Source organism: Vipera ursinii (genome assembly GCF_947247035.1).
Source record: "Vipera ursinii genome assembly, chromosome: 1".
Classification (NCBI taxonomy): Eukaryota; Metazoa; Chordata; class Lepidosauria; order Squamata; family Viperidae; genus Vipera; species Vipera ursinii.
Window position 1 is genome coordinate 356,103,005 of NC_139512.1, and position 25,057 is coordinate 356,128,061.

Here is a 25,057-nt window from a genome sequence, read left to right on the forward strand (position 1 = left end):
CTTCTCTTCAGATTTGTGCCACCCGGCTCAGCCTCTCGGCACTGTGAGGAAGAGGGTCATGTGCTGGCCACTTCCAGGCGATGGTACATTTCTTCATTCCTCATGAAGGATGATGACACTTCCCCAGCTGCATTTCTTGCCTGTTTTTCTCCCTCCCTCATCTCAAACATTTCCCCATCACTCTGTTCTTAGGAAGGAAGGAAGGAAGGAAGGAAGGAAGGAAGGAAGGAAGGAAGGAAGGAAGGAAGGAAGGAAGGAAGGAAGGGAGAGGGAGGGTCTGAGGGAAGTCCAGCCTTAGTCCTTCCCTGCTGCCCTTCCACCATCCCCTTGCCCCCTCCTCCTGGCCTAACCTGGGTGGTCTCCCATCCTGTTGCTAAGGAAGCTTTGGAAAGAAAGCCAGGTCTCCTCACAGGGAGAGGAACTGGGCCTCCCTCTTGACCGTTGCCCTCATACCCATCGTGAGCAACCTGGCTAAGGAGAGCAAGCACAGCAGCTGGACACCCTCTTGGGGAAGTGGGGGTGGGCTTGGTGCTGCGGGTGCTTGAGGGCTAGGCTGGGCATTTGACCTCCGCATCACCGTCCAGCCTCTCCCCCGCCCCGCATGGCCGGAGAGGAAGAGTGAGGCTCCTCCAGTGGACCATGCCTCGGCACTTGCCCCGGTCCCATCTCCTTCTGCCGGAGACCCTCAGATCTGTCCCACTCCTGCCTAGGCCCCCATAGGCACCCTTGATGCCAACGATGTAGAGCTGGCCGTGCCCACCCAGTAGGCCATGCCCACTGCGGCCACGCCCAACCATTAGGCCACGCCCACCCTGGCCACACCCACCCGGCCCCTCAAGGGTAATCGCAATGCTGGTGCGGCCCTCAGTGAAATTGAGTTTGACACCCCTGACTTAATGCGTAGCCTTTCACATTCGTGGGAAAAACGCGGGAATGGAATTGTCCTTTTAAACAATTTTGCACGTACCATTTGGCTTTAGACTGTGCATTTTTCTAAAGGCGTCCTTGCTCTTGCTCTTGAGTTTTTTCTTTGTAAAGTTTAATTATAGACATCATCATAGGCTTCTGCATGCCTCTGGAGATCCGATTTGGGACTCGGAGGCCTTCTCCAGGCCTCCGAGGCCCAGAATGGTGGCTGTGGGCAGCGGCCACGTGCTTCCGGAGGTCTCTTCTGGGCCTCAGAGGCCTCCCTCTGCTCTTGCTGGGAGCAGGGTTTTATACATCTGTTTTAACTTTTTAATGTGTACTAATTTATTCATGGGCATTGTTGTTTAATTGCTTTTAATTTTTGTATCTTGTTTTTTAATATGTATTGCCCTGTTCACCGCCCTGAGTCCTTCGGGAGAAGGGCGGTATACAAATTAAATTAATAAATTAATAAATAAATAAATATTTTTTTTTTCTATCTCCAGTCAACCTCTTTCAGATTTGCCCTCCCCCTTTTCAGGTTTGGCCTGAAAGAAAATATGGTCACAGTACTATTAATAGCTGTACAGGAGATTTTGTAATGCACAGTTTTATTAATATCCCCATCTCCCACTCTTGTTTCACCTCTGGCAGTCCCAGAATCTGGGTAGATAAGGAGGGGTTTTAATACTAAGATTAAGTCAGTAGTAGCAGATGGCACACAAATCCTAAAGAATATAAGAGGAACTGTGATCTGTAATCGCCAAGCAAGTGCTTAAAATTTGTAATTTTTTTTTAAAAAAGAGCACGAACCTTTACAAGATGTTTACTACATTCCCTTCAATGCTACAGGTATCCTTGCTTAATGACGGGTCGCTGAGTGACCATTTGTACGATGGACATCCCCAGGGTTACAGGCAGTCCTCAAATTATGGCCATAATTGAGCCCAAAATTTATGTTTCTAAGCGAGACATTTGTTAAGTGAGACTTGACCCATTTTACGACCTTTCTTGCCGTGGTTGTTAAGCGAGTCGCTGCCGTTGATAAGTGAAGTCACCTGTTTTTTAAGTGAATATGGCTTCCTCATTGACTTTGCTTGTCAGAAAGTGAATGGCCACACACATACACACGCAGTCACGCCATCGTGTTTTGGGTGCTTGGCAACTGGCTGACATGGACGACCATTTGCGGCATCCCACAGTCGTGACCACACTTTTTGTTGTGTTTTTGCCAAATTCCCCCATTTCCTTCCCATTTCTGGCAAAAGCTCCCTTTGAAGAAAATGGATGTGCTTAAGAACCACTGCAAAAAAAAGGTCATAAGATCATGTCATGTGGCGATCTGCTTAACGGCTGCCACGATTTATATCCATGTAACTGTGGACTCAGTGACAGTCATAAATCGAGGACTAACTTTATCGCAGAATGCATTGGCTAGTCATTGGCAGAGCGCTCACTAGATCCATCCAGCATTTATTTACAGTTGTCCCATAGTGAGGAAAAAAAAAATAAGTCATCGTCAGAAATTATATTTCCGTTCATTTTCAGTGCTGAGGGGGTGAGTGTAAGCCCCAAAACTGAATGAACTTTTCAACATTTGGAGAGGTAGGTGGGACCTCTAAACAGCCCAGGGATGCCTAAGTACAGGTAGTCCTCGACTTATAACAGTTTGTTTAATGACCATTCAAAGTTACAACAGCACTGGAAAAAACGCCTTATGGCCATTTTTCACACTTATGACGGTTGCAGCATCTCCATGGTCGCATGATCAAAAGGTTGATGTTTGGTAACTCATTTTTATGACGGTTGCAGAGTCCTGGGGTCATGTCATCAGCTTTTGCAAACTCCTGACAATCACAATTAATCAGTGGAACCACCTGCCTCCAGAAGCTGGGAATGCTCCAACACTGGAAGTTTTTAAGAAGAGACTGGACAGCCATTTATCTGAAATGGTATAGGGTTTCCTGCCTGAGCAGGGGGTTGGACTAGATGACCTCCAAGGTCCCTTCCAACTTCTTCTTCTTCTTCTTCTTCTTCTTCTTCTTCTTCCTCTTCTTCTTCTTCTTCTTCTTCTTCTTCTTCTTCTTCTTCTTCTTCTTCTTATTATTATTATTATTATTATTATTATTATTATTATTATTATTATTATTATTATTATTATTATTATTATTATTATTACTTGACCTTGAGCCAGATGTGTGCAGCGGCAGCCAATAAAATCCTGGGTTGTAGGAACAGAGGCATAGAATCAAGATCACGCAAAAGATTTAGTACCGCTTTACAAAACCCTAGTGAGGCCACACCTGGAACGCTGCAGCCAATTTTGGTCACCACGCTACAAAAAAGATGTTGGGACCTTGGAAAAAGTGCAGAGAAGAGCAACTAAGATGATCCAAGGCCTGGAGACTAAAACATACGAAGAAAGGCTGCGGGACTTAGGTTTGGCTGGTCTAAAGAAAAGAAGAAACAGGGGTGACACGATAGCAGCGTTCCAGTATTTGAGGGGCTGCCACAAAGAAGAGGGGGAGGGTGTCACGTTATTCTCCAAAGCACCAGAGGGAAGGATGAGAAACAATGGTTGGAAACTCTTCAAAGAGAGAAACAACCTGGAATTAAGGAGAAACATCCTAACAGTGAGGACAATTAACCAGTGCAGCAGCTTGCCACCAGAAAACATGGTCGCTCCATCAATGGAGGTTTTTAAGAAGAGGCTAGACCAGGGGTCAGGAACCTGAAACAGTGAAAGAGCCACTCGGAACCGGTTCCCTCACAAAAGGAAAAACTGGGAGCGATAAAAAATCTGTGCGCATGCGCGTACATGCTCGACTGAAGATTGGAGCCAAGGCGAGATATGCACCTACCCTGCATATTTGAATTGATTGGTTGAACTTTTTTAGTCCCACTTTTTTTTTGGGGGGGGGGAACTGCACATGGCAGAGGACTGGGAGCCGCAGGAGACGGCTGAAAGAGCCGCATGCGGCTCCAGAGCCGCGGGTTGCAGACCTGTGGACTAGACAGTCACTTGTCTGAGATGGTATAGGTTCTCCTGCTTGTGCAGGGGGATGGACTAGAAGACCCCCCCCCCAGGTCCCTTCCAGTTCTTTTCTATTCTAAAGTCAATGTGGAGTCCAGATTCATTTAACAGCTGTGTTACTAACTTTACAACTGCAGTGATTCTCTCAACTGTAGCAAGAAACTGTTGTAAAATTGGACAAAGCTCACTTAACAAATGCCTCACTTAGCAACATAAATTTAGGGCTCAGTTGTGGTCTTAAGTCAAGGACTACCTGTATAAACAGGGCCCACTGAATGATGTCTTTCTGTTGGGTTAAAGCAAAATCTGGACGGAAGATTTAAAGGAAAATAAATAGGTATGAATATAAGCATTCTGTTCCGCCTCGTTTACTTGGTCTGGAGACATGAGGCAATAATACTTGGTCTCCATCCAATTTTGAACATATTTCTGCAGACTGCCTACTCTTCCCATGTAAGGAGATTTCTACCAATTTAAATTGTTAAATTGGTAGTGGAGGAAAAATAATCCACCCGTATTAAAATATTAGAAACAAACTGAAACTAGTTTATTTTTTTTTTATGACAGCAGTTCTTGTCAATGTTTTCACCCGAGCGATGGCAAAGGAAAAAGGACTTGTAGAATGACTTCCCTTTTGTGTTACAACCTCCAGCGAAGACGCATGAAAATAAGTGACACGTTTCTTCAAAGATTTCTGAAATTCTGCATCGGAGATATTTAAATTTCATTGCTGGTTTTCACAAATCGGCACATCTCCCCGTCAGCGGCCTTGACGAAATCCTGGAAATTTTGCTGTTCGGCGGCTGTGGCTGGCCTCACAGAAACACATTTGAACACCTTGCGTTTTGCATCGTAATTTCCCATGCACCTGTGGACTCGACCTCTGATTAATCTGGGTAACTCACGATCCTTTTTTTTCAAAGAAGAATAAAAAGTCATTTCTGTTTCTCCCCCCCCCTTACTCCTTTCGTGTAGAAATAGCACCACCAAACATCTCTTGCCAATTTATAATGTAAAAAGGTAAAGGTAAAGGTTCCCCCGCACATGCGTGCTAGTCGTTTCCGACTCTAGGAGCCGGTGCTTATCTCCGTTTCAAAGCCGAAGAGCCGGCGCTTGTCCGAGGACGTCTCCGTGGTCATGTGGCCGGCATGACTAGATGCCAAAGGCGCACGGAGCGCTGTTACCTTCCCACCGGAGTGGTCCCTATTTTCCTACTTGCATTTTTACGTGCTTTCGAACTGCTAGGCTGGCAGGAGCTGGGACGAGTAACAGGCGCTCACTCTGCTACGCGGCACTCGGGATTCGACCCGCCAAACTGCCGACCTTCTGATCGACAAGCTCAGCGTCCTAACCCACTGAGCCACCGCGTCCCTATAATTTATAATGTACCGGATCACTTTTAATATACCTTTTAAAAGATGTATGGGTCACTTTTATCGCAGTGATAAAACTGACCAGTTGCAAAATAAAGGTATTATTCACAATCATCAAAAATTAGGATCTCTATAGAATTAATCAAATCTTTATGAAGGATCACTTGGGCAGAAGAATCTTTCAGAACCTGGATGCGTTGATTATACAGGTAGTCTTCGACTTGCGACTCCAACTGAGTCCAACATTTCCGCTGCTAAGCGAGACAGTTGGTAAGTGAGTTTTGCTCTGTTTTATGACCTTTCTTGCCACAATTGTTAAGCAAATTATTGTGGTTGTTAAGTGAATCTGGCTTCCCCATTGACTTTGCTTGTCAGAAGGTCGCAAAAGGGGATCACGTGACCCCAGGACACTGAAACCGTCATAAATATGAGCCTGAATTTTGATCACATGACCATGGGAGGGGGGGGGTGCTGCAAAGGTCATAAGTGTGAAAAATGGACATAAGTCACTTGTTTTAGTGCCATTGTAACTTTAAATGGTCACTAAGGTTGTAAGTTGAGGACTACTTGTATTTATGTATTAGATTATGGCAGGGATCCTCAAACGTGGCCACTTGAAGACATGTGGACTTCAACTCCCAGAATACCCCAGCCAGCCATGCAGGCTGGGGAATTCTGGGAGTTGAAGTCCACAAGTCTTCAAGTGGCCACGTTTGAGGATCCCTGGTGTAAGTTGTCATGGATTCAGCATATCTAGGTACATCCTTGATTAAAGATTACACAAATATATATACATATATGTATATATACACTTACAATCTCATAAAACACGCATGTCACGGTTTCTTTTCCATCTCTCAAAAGGAAAGTTTTTGACTCAAATTGTCCGGGGGTAACCGCAGAATCCAGAACACCTAAAGAATGCAGTGTAATTATTGGTCTGAAAGCTTTTCAGGGCGAAGACAAACCCCGTTCGGTGGCTTTTGTAAGAAGAGACATGGTGGTTTAGAAATGATAGCCATGATAAGAGGCCCAGATTTAGCACAGCTGTGGGCCTGCCCTGGGCAACGGGCTGAGTGAAAGCTGTACAAGGAGCCTCTAAGCTTTACTACAGCTGACTACCTCCTAGGAGATAAACATATATTGACAGAAATGGGGATTTGGAAGACATGCTGCTATTTCTGTAAGCAAGCAGCTGAGAGTGTGCCGGTGGTCCTCGACTTAACGGCCACCACTGGGAGCAGAATCCCCATTGCTAAGCAAGTTGCACCTGATTTTGTGACCTTTTTTTTTGCCATGGTTGTTAAGCGAATCACTGCCATTGTTAAGTGGATCCTGCCATTGTTAAGCAGACCCGGGTGCCCCCGTTGACTTTGCTCGTCGGAAGTCAGCTGGGTGGGACGGCTATGTACGGCGATCCCACCACTCCGGGATGCTGTAACCGTGGTAAATAAATCCCTGTTGCCAAGGGAAAAGTGATAGGCTGAAGAGGTTGGCTGAACTGTTTTTTAAAAGTAATTGGCTTCTTTGGGAAGGTAAGACCAATATTCTGATTTGGAAAAACGCCCCCACAATCCTACTAACTATGGAATACTCACCCAGCACTTCAAATAACAGTGGAGTTTTATTAGAATATTGACTCCAGTGCTTCATGCTTTCAATGACAGCAGATAAAATTCGGAGAGAATTCTCTTTTTCCTTCGCTTTAGAGCAGCCCGCCGGCTTTTTCTTTGATACAGGGACAAAAAAAAAAAAAGAAGAAGAAGACAGATAAGCCAAAGATGATTGCATCATATCTGAGTTTAAGTGAGAATGTGGCTGTTTACAGTTAGTCCTTGACTTACGACCACGATGGAGCCCAAACTTTCTGCTTATTTTTTGAGTTTTTGCCCCATTTTACAATCTTTCTGGCCGCGGTCGTTAAGTGAATTATTGCAGTGGTTAAGTTAGGAACACGGTTGTTAAGTGACTCTGCTTGTCAGAAGATTACAAAAGTTGATTTATATGACACCCCCCCCCCAGGGCACTGCAACCGTCGTAAGTGCACGCCAGTGGCCAAGCGCCTAAATTTTGATCACACGATTTAGGGGAGGCTGCAGCGGTGATAAGTGTGAAACATGGCCCTTAGTCACTTTTTTTTCATTGCCGTTGTAACTGTGAAGGGGCATTAAGTGAACTGTTGTAAGTCGAGGACTATCTATATAAGTCACCAAGTGCCTCAAGCGACTGTTTTTCAGTTTGGAAAATAAGTAGGCTTGGAAGGAGATTTCCCCAACATCCTTCTAAAAAATATAGGCACGCGTGATTTTTTATTTTTTTTTACCTGAATCGTTTTGTTCTTTTGCAAATGGTCAGCTTTTTCCTTGAGGGTGATTTGTTGGGAAGGGCTGTGCTTAAATGTGTAGGAGGGATCTTGAGTCCGCAGGTTTCTGAACCTGGCTGTGGGTACCACAGGCCACTGGGAAACAGCTGGATCCCAGTCTTCTGCCGCTTCTGCTCTGCTTCTCTCCGATGCCTGTGGCAGGGCAGCTGGTTTCTGGTACGTGGCTCCAGGCTTCATCCAATAACCGGGGTGGTCGTGCAGTTGTGAAAGCTTTTTGCTCTCCGTTCCGTTGCCAAATGCTGGGAAGTCATTTCTTTTCCAAGCATTAGTACTTTCCTCCTGCCTGGAGTGAAATAAGACCATCTATTATCGATCTGTCTTTCGACCTCGCTTAACAAATTTCTCACAGAAATTTGGGGCTCGGTTGCGGTCGTAAGTTGAGGACTACCTGTATTATGGTTTGTAAAAGGGCTCCCGGCATCCTTTGGGTACTCTTTGCTGAATCCCCAGATATATTACAATCCTCCCTTTTCTTTATTAAGATAGGTGTGGTGTTGTGGTTCCGACAGATGAAACTCTTCAAAAGAACTTTGAGGCATCGTTTACCTTAAGGATCTTTTATTTGAGTAGCAGAATATCGGCACTTCCATAATCGAAGCCCAAAAACTCAATTCCCCTCCCCTGGGCATATAGTATGAAAGCACAATTCCCTCCTCCAATTAACGGTCATAAATCACATTCCCCAATTAGCTTGAAGCCCGGGTTTCCCCTCCAGCTCTCCAGCCTGCCAATACACTATCAGCTCTGGGCTCAGTCACCTTGATTCTCACACTACATTTAGTGTTGTTATGTCTAGCTGGACTCTCGTTCACATCCCCCCACCCCTCCCAGCATCATCTAAGTCTAAAAGCGAAAGGGAAAAAGATGGCTACGTTTCCATCTGTTGTCAATGCAAAAACATCCATTGTGAGCGGCGTTGACATAAGGGCTGGGAGGGGCGGGGTGGCGCTAGTGGGAGCACATGGAACAAGCTGGCATAAAAATAGAATCCAAGGGGCAGGAGGGTAGAATCGCTACGGGCTGGGTGGTGATGTGTGCGCTGGGGTCAAATGCTCTCCCTCCTACCCAGTTTGTAAGGCTTTTTTTTTTCTCCCCTCCCTTTCATTTCTGGCAAAAGGGCTGATCTGAGAATTAAAAGCGATCGGCAGAGCCGCGAAAGGCGGATCGGACAGAAAGGTATGCGGTTGCAGGAACTCACAAATGATGGCATCAACTGTGCACTGACACTCCTTTTGGAGACTGTCGTCACCCACCTCCAGTTATTCAAGTTGCTTCCTGCATGAGGCACTGTCGGCTTCGATGTGTGTTTTTGCCCTGACAAAGAAGATGGCACAGCAAGCTCTGCTGGGCTGTGGAGAAAAGGGTTTAGTCATTACCGTGAACGGAGAAGATTAAAACCTACATACAGTATACAAGCAGTCCTTGACTTACGTCCACCATGGAGCCCAACGCTTCCGTTGCTATGCAAGACAGCCCTTAAGTGAGATTTGCCCCCATTTTATAATCTTTTCTTGCCACGGCTGCTGAGTGAATCGCTGCAGTTTTTAAAACGAATCAAAGGGAACCTGGCTTCCCCTATTGATTTTGCTTGTCAAAGGGTCGCAAAAGGCCGTCACGTGATCCTGGGAGTCTGCAGCCGTCATAAATATGAGTCGGTTGCCAAGGGGCTGAATTTTGATCACATGACCACAAGGATGCTGCAATGGTTGTAAGCATGAGAAATGGTCATAGGTCATAGATTTTTTTCCAGTGCCATTGTGACTTTGAATGGTCACTAAATGAACGGTTGTAAGTCAAGGGCTACCTGTAGCCATGCAGTATTGATTTCCATAACCAGGAAATACATTTGATTTCAGGAATATAAAGATGTGGGACCTACATACTCGAAGCCTACTGTTTTCTGCAGTTGGATCGGTTCTGGCTGCTCAGTTTCCCATCCGAAATCTTGAAAAAAGTCAAAGGATAAGATAAGATCAGGTAAGATAAGATAACCTTTATTGTCATTTTTTTTTTTACTGTGGGCACAACGACACACATCAAAAATGAAATTTAGTTGCCCGCTCTCAAAGTGAAACACATCCATGACACACACTTAAAACATACTACCTACAACATATGTATAGACCTACAGCCCTACATATACATATGAATATTAAACCCTGTCCATCTTGAATATAAATAAATAAATAAATAAATAAATAAATAAATAAATAATAAACCTTTATTGTCAAAGTACAACATGTGTACATTGAGATTAGCTGAGCCTCCCCCCGTGCTCTCTCCCCCCAACACACAGTGACAACAACCCTCCATCCCACCACACCATGTGAACCAACAACACCACACACCGGCCTCCCAAGTCAATTCTGCATAAGATTATGTCCCATTTAAATGCCTAACAGCCCACGGATAAAAGCTGTTTTTCAGCCTGTTGGTACGGCTGGCTATACTCCTATATCTCCTACCGGATGGTAGGAGAGTAAAGAGATACCGTCCAGGGTGTGAGTCATCCCTGAGAATCTTCCTCACTCTTCCAAGGCAGCGAGCCCCGGCGAGGTCATCCAGTGGTGTCAGGGAACAGCCCACGATGTCTTGTGCTGTGCTCACTACCCTCTGTAATACTTTCCTATCCGCGGCTGTCAGACCAGCATACCAAACCACAATACCATATGAGAGGACGCTCTCTATAGTAGACCAGTAAAAGAGGGTCATTAGCTGTTGTTCTACCCTGTTCTTCCACAAGACCCTAAGAAAGTAAAGCCTCTGTTGGGCCTTTCTAGCCACCTGGGTTGTGTTAACTTTCCAGGTCAGATCTTCACAGAGGTAGACTCCCAGGAATTTAAAGGAGGAAACTCTCTCCACACAGTCCTCCCCGATGTAAAGTGGGGCAGGTTCCTCCTTTTTTCTCCGGAAGTCTAACACCATCTCTTTCGTCTTGCTGATGTTTAGGTGCAAGTTGTTGTTACTACACCATATGGATATAACGGAAGGAGGAAGCTTGAGAGTTCACAAGGTTAATGCTGTGTGGAATGAAACTATGGCTGAATCTGGATGTTCTGCTACGGATGCCACGAAGCCCCCTCCGCCCAGAAGGGAACAAGGAAAACAGGTCGTGAAGAGGGTGTGTCGTGTCCCAGACAATCTTGCGGACCCTGCTCAAGCAGCACTTCTGTGCCATGTCCTGGATGGGAGGGAGGGGACTGCCAAGGATCTTTTCACCACTCTCTGCACCGCCTTCCTGTCCGAAGCAGGGATGCTTCCAAACCAGACTGTGATGCTGTACGACAGGCTGCTCTCGATCGTCCCCCTGTAGAAAGTGGTCAGGACAGGGGAAGGAAGATGTGCTTTTCTCACGCAACGTAGAAAATGCAGGCTCCGCTGTGCCCGCTTCACCAGGGTCTCGCTGTTGAGCGACCAAGCCAGCCTACTCGTTAGCTGCACACTCAGGAATTTGATGCTGGTAACCCTCTCCATAGGTGAATCATTAATGGACAGAGAAATGTGGCTGTGCCTGCCTTTCCTGAAATCGACAATGATCTCTTGGACACAGAATGATCAGTTTGAATCAAGGTCCTGATCCAATATGAAGAAAGAAAATGTGGACTGTGTTATATGTGCACTGTTACCATTCCTTGTGACTTAGTGCTCCACTTCTGAATTTTTGATTACCTGAGTTTTGAGGCAGTATTTCTTGATTTCGTTAACTTGAAGATATGTGGACTTCCAGCTCCCGGAATTCCCCATTCAGTAGAGCTAGGGAATTCTGGGAGTTGAAGTCCATACATCTTAAAGCTGCTGAGGTTGCAAAACATTGCTTTAAGGGAATGGATCTGTTTGGTTCTGATAGACGAGGACTCAGAGTGGTTTAACAAGGAATGAGTTTATTGAATACACAAAGTCAACTGTCAACTGTCAAATGTTGCAACCTTTTTATAGTGGAACTGTTTGAACTGTAACCAATCGTTGGAGACTATTTTCCCGCTTCTTGTTTATGGCAACCAATGATTGCAACAGAATCTCCCGCTCAAACCCCACTACTTTTGCAATTTGCAATCTTCCCTGTTTGCAACTATTTACATACACAACACCCCTTACCCCCCAGTTGTTGTTATTTCTGAACAAAATCCTTTAGATATTTTGGTGGCTTATGGATTCTAGAAGGGTATCTATTGCTCTGGCTGCAAGGGACCCCTTTTCCTGAATTTATGCTTGGCTGATTGTCTCTGTTGGACCTGGGCTCTTGGCTACCCGACTCTGATGTTTCCCTGTTGCTGATTTGTGTATTTGTTTGTGCTTGAAGATTAGTGGTCACTGGCCTACCTCGCAGGGGTGCTACCCAGTCAAATTGACTAAATGGTTGTTGTTGAGTACCAGGGGGTGAATTATTTTGCCTTTCCTCTCCCTCACTCTCTGGCATGATGTTATTACTGAACCTGGATGTACTGTTTCCCCCCAATATATTTTGGTCCCCATCTTCTGGCAAGCATCCGCTAGATCTCTTCCTCAGCTGATCTAGATGTCTTTTAATGATCCTATTCCCTTCCCCCTCAATAATGTACGACAAGGGACCCAAGATTTCAGTAACCACCCCTGGAATCCATTTGTCCCCTTGGGTATAGTTCCTGGCCCAGATTAATTCCCCCACTTTAAATGTTCTATTTGGCATGTCCAATTCAGCGCTTGGCATAAGTCTGTCCGGGTGACAGTTAATGCCAATTAGGCTAGTCCTATGACCCTCAGTTACTATTAAATCTAAAATCCCCTTAAATCCCTTAAATTCTACGCGAAGACTAATTTTCCCTTTTATTTTAATTGGGCTTTTTTGGAAATCAGTTAATTGAATTTTTGTTGAACTAAGTGGAATTTTTCTTCCACTTATTTGTTCAATCCTATCAAGGGTTTCACTGGAAATTATTGACACTGAAGCCCCTGAGTCAATTTCCATTCTGCAAGGAACCCCTTGCAGATGGACTATGATTTTTAATTTTCCTTCTGGAAAATTGCCATTTTTCCCAATTCTCCTGCGGTTGACTCGCGCCACCTCCCCTAAATTAGGAATTTTTACCCAGGGTTTAGGGGTCTCCTTGCCACTAACGTTAGGGGTTACCTTACCTTCGGGCCACACCTCTACTTCGTGAAGGCGGTTGTCACGAGCACGGCTCCTGCAGATGGCCTGGATGTGGCCGGTCTTCCCACACGCCCTGCACTTTGCGGTACGGAATCGGCAAGATGCGCGGGGATGGTTGCCGCCGCAGCTGCCACACCGGTTTTGGGGTTCGTTGTCGCGCGGTCTGGTTGCGGTGTCCCTCCGTGGTCGTTGTGGCCCTGTCGCTTGTCTTTGCGGAGTTGCGGGTTGTTGACGGCGGTTAGGTTCGGGCCCTTCGCTTCTGGGTGGTCTTGGCGCCAATTTTCCGAATCGCCTGGAGACTTCAGCGATATCTTCTTCCCACTGCTGGTCCGCCTCCCCGTAGTCCACATAGCCCTCTTGGTTGATCTCGGACGATGCTGCCATGCTACTGCGGGGGGGGTCGCGATACCCGGTTGATTCGTACGTTAAAAGTTCATCGATCACCTCCTGCAGATCGCCAGTGGGTTTGGATATAATTCTGTTTTGTAGCTGCTCGTCCCTCAAGCCCAGTACTACACGGTCACGAATTCTTATTTCAAGATTATCGTATTTACATCGTACTGCGGCTTCCCTGACGGCAGCGACAAATTTTTGTATGGATTCTCCCGGCCTCTGGTTTCTTTTCTCGAAGATGCGCCGCCAGAATAGTTCGGATCTCCTAGGTGTAAAGTGGACCTTTAGTTTGGCTAGGAGATCGGCATACGGCACGCTTGAGACCGGTTGCGGTTGACACAGACCGACAGCGACTCGATAGACCGGTGTGCCGCAAATCATCAGTAATGCTGCCGCTTTTTTCCGGTCGTCTGTGATTCCGTTCACTAGCAGGAACCCTTCGACCTGTCCGACGTATTCTTCCCAATCTTCGGGGAAGTTTGGGTCGAATTCCTTCAATGACCCAATCTGCGCCATTCGGAGAATTTTTCTTATTCTGCCGCGGCCGCTCGGTTGACTTTGACACGTATTCGAATTTGCCGCCTTTGCGCGACAATTCCGCCAATTCTCTGGTCTTCTGTCTATCCCACCTTCGTCGTTTGGTTCTGATAGACGAGGACTCAGAGTGGTTTAACAAGGAATGAGTTTATTGAATACACAAAGTCAACTGTCAACTGTCAAATGTTGCAACCTTTTTATAGTGGAACTGTTTGAACTGTAACCAATCGTTGGAGACTATTTTCCCGCTTCTTGTTTATGGCAACCAATGATTGCAACAGAATCTCCCGCTCAAACCCCACTACTTTTGCAATTTGCAATCTTCCCTGTTTGCAACTATTTACATACACAACAGGATCTATTGCTGGTGCCTCTGCTTTATGCTTTATTCTATTTCCAGAAAGCCTTGTCTGCCGTCTATATTTTTGGCAGGTTTATCCATAAGTGATTCCTTTAATGCAGCTGTCTCCAATCTGAAGAGCTTCAGAGAAGATGTGACTGTAACCATGAGAATTCCCAATCCAAAGAGATAAACCATCTGGAGCAGGGGTTTTCAAATTTGGCCCTTGTATGACTTGTGGACTTCAGGCATGCCTGGCTGAGGAATTCTGGGAGTTGAAGTCCACAAGTTATACAAGGGCCAGGTTTGAAGACCCCTGATCTGGAGGGTATCTGGATGGGAAAGGATGGCCTAACTTTTAAAGGTGTGGGGCAGACATGTCAAACACAAGGCCCGGGGGCTGGATCCGGCCCGCGAAGTGGTTTCATGTGGCCCACGAAGCCATCCTGGAAACAGTGAGGGAACGGCCCCCACTGCCTTGGCCCTGGCCCAGTGACCCTCCTTCTGCCAGAGACCCTCAGATCTGTCCCACTCCTGCCCAGGCCCCCATAGGCACCCTTGATGGGAACGATGTAGAGCTGGCCACGCCCACCCAGTAGGCCATATGCAATCTAGCCACGCCCACCCAGCAGGCCACGCCCACCCTGGCCATGCCCACCCGGCCCCTTGAGGGCAACCGCAGTGCTGATGCGGCCCTCAATGAAATTGAGTTTGACACCCCTGGTGTAGGGCAATTAACCCCATCTTTTTGGCCACCAGGGACTAGTTCCATGGAGAGACGTTTTTCCACGGACCGCAGCGGGTGTGGTTACATGTGCTGCTTGCACCCCTGGATGTGGTTTTACTTGCTTGTTTGGGTGGCCTCGTTTCTGGCACGCTACAGACTGGTGACAGTCCACAGACCTGGGGTTGGGGACCCCCAGTATAGGGTCTTCTGCTCAAGCAGAGGATTGAACTAGAAGACCTCCAAGGTCCCTTCCAACTCTGTTATTCTGTATTTCACATTGTTTACCCCCAGCTTCTGGAAATTGGAAAGAAAAATAACCCTGCCTGTAAAGATGGCTAATAACTCATGATAGACTCAGCCCTCTAAATAACCTATTTTATAAGATGATACTCGTATAATCTTTCAGTTCTAATTTTAATTCAAGGCATGGATGGGATGTGAGTAAATGTCCTTTTGGAAAAAGCTGGGTTAGCAGTGATATTTATGGTTGTCCTATTATACATTTACATTTTTCAAATATGCAATTGTAGAGACATGAGGCAAATGCAAGGTGAAAACTTTTCACTTTTCCCCTTCCCCCCATCTCTCAATAAGAATAGAACTAATTATTATTCCAATAATTAATTCTGGCAGAAATGTCTATAGATGGCTTTTCAAGGATAAAGAAAAGGATATTTTTTTCTTTTTTTGCATTAATACAGAAGCACATTAAAGAATATTCCTTCCTGTAAACACACAGAGCTGGAATCTTAACAGTTAAAAAAGCAAAAAAAAGTGTAAAGTTACAAGAGTTATAATTTAAATGCAAGGGAAATTTTAACCCAAGGCTAGAATTTTATTTTTTTTTGCAACAAAGGTGTATTTCCAGAAATGCGCAGTCTACCACTCACTCACCTGCGAGCATGGCCGAGAAATTGAATTGATCAGCTGAATTGTTACTGCTTAGGTCATTTTTAAGCGGGTTTGATGTGAGAGGTTGTTTGGTCCTTTTTTTCTGATTGAAAAGAGGAACTGGAAGACAGCCTAAGGTTTGAAGTGGCAACATAAAAACACAATTATTAAATAGGTAAAGGTAAAGGTTCCCCCACACATGCGTGCTACTCGTTTCTAACTCTAGGGGCCGGTGCTCATCTCCGTTTCAAAGCCGAAGAGTCAGCGCTTGTCCGAGGACGTCTCCGTGGTCATGTGGACGGCATAACTAGACGCCAAAGGCGCACGGAACGCTGTTACCTTCCCACCGTAGCGGTCCCTGTTTTTCTACTTGCATTTCTACGTGCTTTTGAACTGCTAGGTTGGCAGAAGCTGGGATGAGTAACAGGCGCTCACTCTGCTACGCGGCACTCGGGATTCGACCCGCCAAACTGCCGTTCTTCTGATCGACAAGCTCAGCGTCCTAACCCACTGAGCCACCGCGTCTCTCTAATTATTAAATGGCTAATGCTTTTGGTGCAATAGTCTATACAGGAAGTCCTTGACATACAACAGTTCATTTAGTGTTCATAGTTAAATGTCTATGGAGATTCTCAGTCCTTCAGGTCAGGGTTGTCCCAAAGCTTTTTCAAGAGGCAATTGGACATCCTTGTTTTTTAAAAGCAAAGAGGCTCCAATCAGCAAGGGCTTAGCTACTTTGCTCCTCCACCCACCTTAACTCACAGTATTGTAGCTTTTCCCAACTCTGAAGACATTTCGCTTCTCATCCAAGAAGCTTCTTCAGCTCTGACTGGATGGTGGGGAATGGTGTTCAACAGTGAAGGGACACAGGGCAGAAAACCTCCTGCAGAAAGCACAGCGCCACAACACACAGCCCTTTCAGCAGGTCCAAGAAGGCTCCACACCCATTGGCACCACTCAGGTGGACCCTAAGGACACAGGTAAACCCCCAGGTGGCCTCAATGGCTCTCTAAAAGAAGGCAAAAGACCAGCTGTCTGCAAGGATATATATATATATATATATATATATATATATATATATATATATATATATATATATATATATATATATATATATATATATATATATATATATGGATCTTTGGTTATTCGGGTTTTTCCCCGCGTAGAACTAAAGGTATAGGGGCGACGTTTCGACGGAATCCCATCCGTCATCATCAGGCTGGTGGCTTCTGCTTCCTTCTTCTGGGAGAAGCATGTGGCTGTTTGTTCCTCTTTTTTAAACTGCCAGAGGGGGTGTGTTCTGTGGGTGGAGGTGTGCTCTGATTGGGTGGGGGAGTAAGTGTGTTCTGATTGGGTGGGAGTGTGTTTTGAATGGTGGGTGTGTTCTGATTGGGTGGGGGTGTGTTTTGAGTGGATGGGCTGGTCTCAGCTGCCAGCCTTAGACCTGAGCTGGTGAGTTGTGCTGCTTTTGTTCGGCTTCGTGTTTGTGGTGGTGCCATGTTTTTATAGTGGGTGTCAGTTTGCTTATTGTGTGGTTTGGAGGGGTTTAAAGTGACTGATGTTGCAGCTGTAGTTAGGTTTCTGTTTTGTGGTTGTGCCTCGTTATCATTGTGGGTTCGGATTTGCTTTTTGAATGGTTGTGTGGTGGTGATGTCATGTGGTGTTATCATGAGTTTGGGTCTATCTTTCTTGGTGGTTGGGACTCGTCTGTCAGTCAAGGCGGGTTTCCAAATGGTTGGTAGGCGAGAGGTATCATCTCGTTTGTTTATGCTGTGGGGGCGTTTTTCTATCTCAATGGCTTCTCTGATTATTCTGTTGTTAAAATGTTCAATTTTGGCGATAGTTTTGGTTTTTTTAAAATCAATTTCATGTCCCGTGGCTTCAAAGTGTTGGACCAGGGATGAAGTTTGTTCTCCTTTTCTGAGTGAGTTTTTGTGCTCTTCAATGCGTGCACTTATTCTTCTGTTGGTCTGTCCGATGTATGTGGTGGGGCAGGTGGTGCATGGGATTTCCATCCTCCACCCTCCAGTCAGAGCTGAAGAAGCTTCTTGGAGGAGAAGCGAAATGTCTTCAAAGAAAAACAAGAAAGTCGGGTTGCCTCCTGAAAAAGCACCTTTGGTTCAAAGTTACAATGGCACTGAAAAAAGTGACTTACGACCATTTTTCACACTTATGAACATTCCAGCATCCTCACCTGATTGCAATCCAGACGCTTGGCAACTGACTCATATTTATGACGGTTGTACTGTCCCAGGGTCATGTCATCCCGTTTGGTGACCTTCTGACAAGCAAAGCCCACGGGGAAGCCAGATTCGCTTAACAACGATGTTTACCAACTTAACAACTGCAGTGATTTCCTTAAGAACTGTGGCAAGCGAGGTCGCATAACGAGATGACAAAATTCATTTAACAACGGTCTTGCTTAGCAACAGAAATTTGGGGCTCAGTCATGGTCGTAAGTTGAGGACTACCTGTCTATTCAGAAGCTCACAGCCTGGCATCCCAATATGCAATTTGCTTGAACGTGGCAGTGGTGTGACAGGGGCACCCTGCAGCTCGTTCATCGGAAAGGCGTAGATCCCTGTTTGGAGAATTGCTCCACATTTGGAATCTCATCCGTTCAGGAGATACAAAGGATTTGAACGGAACTCCTTGTAGCATCTCATTGAAACCTTTGGTATCCAAACAAATTGATTTGCTTATATGTATCTGCCTAATTTATCATTACCTTGACCAAAGATGACTAAAGCATCCTTGCTCAGTGGAACTCTATACTTCCCATGCTACCAATTCAATACTATCAGTGTTATTAATGTCTACTGAGAGGGTGTCCATTCTGCTTATCGTTTTTTGGCACCAGGCAAAAACCTCTTTCTTATCTGCCTAGGCATTTTCAACGCCCTCCATAATTATTCTCATTGCTGATTTACAGTTTGGTCACGTTTTATTAGTGGATTGTTGCCCATTTGGGTTTATTACGTTGTTTTATTGCTGGTACTGTCGTAGCTGTAATTGTTGTTATTCCCCTCAAGGTATCCTGGGAATTTGCGCTGAAAATGCCTTCCTCCCATCGATCAACCCGCACAAAGTGAAGTTGTTTTTTAGGGATTGCACAAAGACCGTGATCCCTTGTCTACAAATGTGTCTGATAGTCTTTGCACAAGAGAAAAATGAGAGGAGGGGGGAGATAATGGTAGGGTGGAAGAAATGGAGTGGGGGGGGAGGGGAATCCTCTGTGAATTTTTCATAAAGGTTTGTTATAATGCCTAAGGCTCTGCATTTTTTTAAGACCTTCCCTTTTGCTTTCTGGCACATTCTAATAACCAAACAATTATGGTTAGTTTGTCATTAATATTGATCAGTGCATGAAATCTACTCAGAAAACATTTGTTATGCCACCAATGAAAAATATGATAAAATAAGAATTGAGCTTTTCCAGATTACACGGTCATCCACGTAAGGGGAGTAAATTTTGGTGGGGCATCCCCTAAGAGGTGTGTGGGAGGGTGTTTAAAAAGGTAAAATGGCGATTGAAGTCCCAGCCCCCTTTGTATGTGTGTTGCAAAGATAAAAAAAAAAGAGTCTGGGTTTTAATGATACAACCACAGCCACCATTTTGACTTTTTGATGCTCCTGCAACTGGGGAGAAATTTACCGTAACACAATTTAAAAACCATGTGCAATGTGTTTATCAGGATTCCTTCTCCCAGGGGAAATTAAGTATGGGAAGAGAAGAATGGGAGAAATAAAAGTAGTTCTCAACTTACAACCATTCATTTAGTGACCTTTCATGGTTACGCCACTGAAAAAAACAACTTACGACCAATCCTCGCAGTTACAACTATCGCAACATCCCCAGGGTCAGGTGATCAAAATTTGGGTGCTTGGCAACTGGCATGTATTTACGGCAGTTGCGGCATCCCATTTGTGAACCTTCCCAGCTAGCTTCCAATAAGACATACCCAACAATTGGGTATGTCTAGTTTAATGAAGAGAAGGACGAGGGAGGACATGATAGCAATCTTCCAGTATCTCAGGGGCTGCCCCAAAGAAGAGGGAGTCAAGCTATTCTCCAAAGCACCTGAAGGCAGGAAAAGAAGCAATGGATGCAAACTGATCAATGAGAGAAGCAACCTGGAACTAAGGAGGAACTTCCTGACAGTGAGAACAATTAACCAGCGGAACAACCTGCCTCCAGAAGTTGTGAATGCTCCAACACTGGAGGTTTTAAGAAGAGACTGGACAGCCATTTGTCTGAAATGGTATAGGGTTTCCTGCCTGAGCAGGGGGTTAGACTAGAAGACCTCCAAGATCCCTCCCAACTTTATTATTATTATTATAAGCAAAGTCAGTGGGGAAGCTGAATTCGCTTAACAACCATGTGATTCACTTAACAACTGCAGTGATTGGCTTAACAACTGCAGTAAACCATTACAACCATGGCAAAAAAGGTCGTAAAATCAGACCGGACTTGCTTAACAAGCACCTTGCTTAGCAATGATCCCAGTTGTGGCCATAAATCCAGGACTATCTGTATTACAGAACTGTCTCCTGACTGAGTAGGATGCAAGAGGGGAGGTGTGGGATCCCCTTTTGCATGCACTGCAACCCAAAGCCTTAAATAATATTGCTCACTCCACTCATTTCACTGGTCATTGGTTGACAATTATAATAACTCTTTTGAACAAAAATGATTAGGGGATTGGAGGCTAAAACTTATAAAGAAACGGTTCCTGGAATTGGGTATTAATGAAAAGAAGGACTGGGGTGACAGGATAGCAGTGTTCCAATATCTCAGGGATTGCCACAAAGAAGTGGGGGTCAAGCTATTCTCCAAAGCACCTGAAGGCAGAACAAGGAACAATGGATAGGAACTGATCAACGAGAGATTCAACCTGGAAATTATGAGAAATTTCCTGACCGTGAGAACAGTCAACCAGTGGAACAAATGTTCAGAAGTTATCGGTGCTTCACCACTGGAGGCTTTCAAGAAGAGACTGGCCTGCCATCTGTCAGAAATAGTGTAGGGACTCCTGATTAGGCAGGGGGTTGGACTAGATGACCTACAGGTTGCCTTCCAGCTCTGTTATTCTATTCTATTCTATTCTATTCTATTCTATTCTATTCTATTCTATTCTATTCTATTCTATTCTATTCTATTCTATTCTATTCTATTCTATTCTATTCTATTCTATCAAAGAGAGAAGCAACCTAGAACTAAGGAGAAATTTCCTGATAGTGAGAACAAATAATCAGTGGAACAACCTGCCTCCAGAAGTTGTGAATGCTCCAACACTGGAAGTTCTTAAGAAGAGATTGGACAAGCATTTGTTTGAAATGGTACAAGGTTACCTGCCTGGGCAGGGGGTTGGACTAGAAGACCTCCAAGGTCCCTTCCAACTTTTTTATTCTGAATTCCACCCCAATAAAAGATGAATACCTGCTGTACTACGCATCAAAGAACTGTCAGTGAAATTCCTCTTCATTTCTAGATAACAGCACCTGAAAAATAATAATAATTGCATTTTAAGTTCCTACTGTAGACCTCTCCTGCACACATTGAGTTGCCATTATCTAAAAATACAGAATCTGTGATAATCTAACCATGCAATCCTATTCTGCTCTCAATAATATTTTGGGAATAAAGCTATTCTAGATATTTCAGTGGGAAACTAATGCCAGTTGCCACCAAATTAAGTCTTTTTCATTTGTTTCTTTAGATTTCTTCCAATCTGCACCATCTTGTCAACTTTTGGAGCACCAAAGACATGAAAATATTCAGCAATATGCTGTAGGAAAAGCTCATAGGCCTTTTTAAATGCCTTGATTTTTATTTTATTTTATTTTACCTTTTTATTAGTTTAATTAATAATTTAGTGGTTACACTATATTGTTTTGCTAGTACAGTTGTACAAAACTATTTTTGTCTGTTCATAACATAAACATAATGGCTTTTTTAAAACAGCATGATTAGTTTTCATAGCAAGAGTGGGGCTTTTATGTGATCAATAATTTCAATATTAAAGTGGTCTTCTCTTAAAAGTTACGGGTGGGGAGAAGAAATCTGAAGGTCTCTAGAGCTTAAAATACTGTAGATACTCTTCTGGAAAAAAAGCCAAGCATTTTCCATTTAGAGAACTTAAAATTAAAACATCCTTTTAAATGGATGGTATTACCTCTTTAAACAGTGCTGAAGTACATGTGATTAAACATTTTTTTAAAAAAAGCTGTTATTACAGAATGAAGTTATTTATTTATTTTGCTATAAAATATATAATATATATCTATATCTTTAACATAAAAATATGCCTGGGATTCACAGTTTTAAAATTATTAGGGATATCTATATCTATATCTATATCTATCTATATCTATATCTATATCTATATCTATATCTATATCTATATCTATATCTATATCTATATCTATATCTATATCTATATCTATATCTATATCTATATCTATATCTATATCTATATCTATATCTATATCTATATCTATATCTATATCTATATCTATATCTATCTATCTATCTATCTATCTATCTATCTATCTATCTATCTATCTATCTATCTATCTATCCACACACATATATATATATACAGTATACACACACACACACACACACACATATATATATATATACAGTATATATGTGTGTGTGTGTGTGTGTGTGTGTGATTTAAATATCTTAGCTTAATAATATACATCATATGCATACATACATATAATATGCACTTTACATATGCATATAAAATATATATAATTGCAGTTTTATATAGCTATGGGGTAAGCTACTCAAAAGAAACTAAAATAACAGACAAATATTAGATAGCTGATAATGGTAGATAATAGATAATGATAGTAATGAGGAACAGCTAATTTAATAGATAATAAAAGACAACGAACAATGGATGATATATAGACAAAAGATCAAGATAGACGATTGATAATTGTTAATGATCAATGATAGAGTCACTCTAAGAGTAAGATTGACAGTAAGTAAATTTGACAAATAAGTAAATAAAATAAAATATATAATGATAAAGAAATAATAATGGTAAAAATAATAAAAGATGAGGAATCAGATTTATAAATATGGGATGGATGGATGATGGATGGATGGATGGATGACAGACAGACAGATAATAGCTAGTTATGATAGATTTTTATTTTGTTTATCAAGTTTTAAATGATTGAGAAATGAGAAATAATAGATTTAGATATAGATAGATAGAGAGATGATAGAGAGAGAGAAAGATGATAGATGAATGATAGATAGATGAGAAGGGCTCTGTAGTTACTATGGACAGACAGACACACAGACAGAATTGTATTTGGACAAAAGCTATAAACCTAGTCCCCATGATTTATAAGCCACAATTGTTGGCTTTGCAGCCTGAACCCAGTTCTGGTTTCCTTGTCCAACCATGGTTAATCAACACCGTGGCTCAGAGAGATGGAAGCCTCTGGTTCAGGTACATGTAAAAATGGTGGAAAGGAGCCACAAATTATCACAGCTTAGAGTTTGGAGGGAGAAATGTCAAGAAAAATCTGAGCCTTTATCGATTTAAAGACAATTTTACTTTTCTTGACTGCCTGTCTTTTTGCTTCGGATCCTGTCAAGCTCCCCTCACAAGGGCTTATCTGAAATAATCCCAAGAATGTTTCTGTTTTGTTTCTGAAAATAAAAATGGTTGAGGCAGGAGATGGGCTTTCCTTTCCTTTCTGAGAGAAAAGTCTAAATCTGAACTGATCAGGAGGAAGACAAAGGGCGGTCCAGGAGGGGAAGGAGCCAAGATGGATGGCGGGGAAAGAGAGAAAATGGCGGGAAAATGGCACTGCGGGGGGGGGGGGCAGGGGCGGGGAAAGATACAGAAATATCTTTCACTCTTTTTTTCTATCTTTCTGAGTTTGGTGCGCCACCCAGAGTCCACAGGAGTCAGACGGCCAATAAATTTAAATAAATAAATGATGGTGGTGATGATGATGATGATGATGATGATGATGATGATGAAACTGTTCTGGGGACACGAGGGGCCTCAAGGCAGGAATGGCAGGATTGGTGGGGTGAGGAAGAGAAAGAAGAAAGAAAAAGTGAGGAAGGACTCCGGTTTCCTCAGGCCCTGGGAGGAAGAAGCTACTGAGGAGTAAAATGGCGGGGGGGGGGAGGAGGAAGAAGAGAAAGGAAGGAAGAAAGGAAGAAAGGAAGAAAGGAAGAAAGGAAGAAAGGAAGAAAGAAAGAAAGAAAGAAAGAAAGAAAGAAAGAAAGAAAGAAAGAAAGAAAGAAAGAAAAAGAAAGAAAGGAAGGAAGGAAGGAAGGAAGGAAGGAAGGAAGGAAGGAAGGAAGGAGGAAGGGAGAGAGAAAGAAAGAAAGGGAGGGAGGGAGAGAGAAAGAGAAAGAAAGGAGAGAGGGAGGGAGGGAGGGAGAAAAAGAAAGAAAGAAAAGGGAGGGAGGGAGAAAGAAAGAAAGAAAGAAAGAAAGAAAGAAAGAAAGAAAGAAGGGAGGGAGGGAGAAAGAGAAAGGAGGGAGGGAGAGAGAAAGAAAGAAGGGAGGGAGGAAGGGAGAGAGAAAGAAAGAAAGGAGGGCGGGAGGGAGGGAGAGAGAGAGAAAGAAATTTAATTTTAATTTAATTTAATAATATTTATATACCGCCCTTCTCCCTGAGGACTCAGGGCGGTTCACAGGGCAGAATAAAATACTAAATACAAACGTTAAAACAAGATTAAATAATTGCCCATATTAAAACAGTTGGAATCAAGTTCTAAAACGCCAAGTTAAAATTAAAACACAAGAATAAAAACCCCACCAATCCCCATCAGGCTAGGCCGGCTTGAACAAACAGAAACGTCTTGAGATCGCGATGAAAGGAGCGAAGATCGGGCGCCATCCGGAGCTCTACCGGTAGCTGGTTCCACAGCTCCGGAGCGCCCACAGAGAAGGATCTCCCCCTGGGGGCCACCAATCGACATTCTCTGATCGGTGGCACCCTGAGGAGGCCCTCTCTGTGGGAACGCACAGGGCGCAGGGAGCTTGATGCCGGCAGCAGATGTTCCCCAAGGTACTCCGGCCCCATGCCATGAAGGGCTTTAAACACTGTTACCAGTACCTTGAATCTCACCCGGAAGACAACTGGCAACCAATGCAGCTCACGGAGCAGCGGTGTAACGTGGGAGTATCGGGAGACTCCCAACACAACTCTCGCGGCTGCATTCTGTACCAGTTGGAGCTTCCGGGTGGTCCTCAAGGGCAGCCCCATGTAGAGAGCGTTGCAGTAGTCTAGACGAGAGGACACGAGCGCATGAGTGACCGTGCACAAATCATCCCGGCTAAGATAGGGC

The 25,057-nt window shown here is 44.0% G+C and overlaps 1 protein-coding gene across 1 annotated transcript; it reads right to left on the reverse strand.

Moving 5' to 3' along the window:
* Positions 1 to 4,657: 4,657 nt before the first annotated feature.
* Positions 4,658 to 21,201, reverse strand: SPATA22 (spermatogenesis associated 22; the record flags this gene model as incomplete). The annotated part of the gene is made up of 7 exons (XM_083379636.1): positions 4,658 to 4,849; positions 6,130 to 6,227; positions 6,912 to 7,041; positions 7,637 to 7,867; positions 9,576 to 9,640; positions 15,716 to 15,844; positions 21,156 to 21,201. 7 exons carry the CDS (start codon positions 21,199 to 21,201, stop codon positions 4,658 to 4,660), a joined length of 891 nt encoding a protein of 296 aa, XP_083235762.1.
* Between the last annotated feature and the right edge of the window lie 3,856 nt (positions 21,202 to 25,057).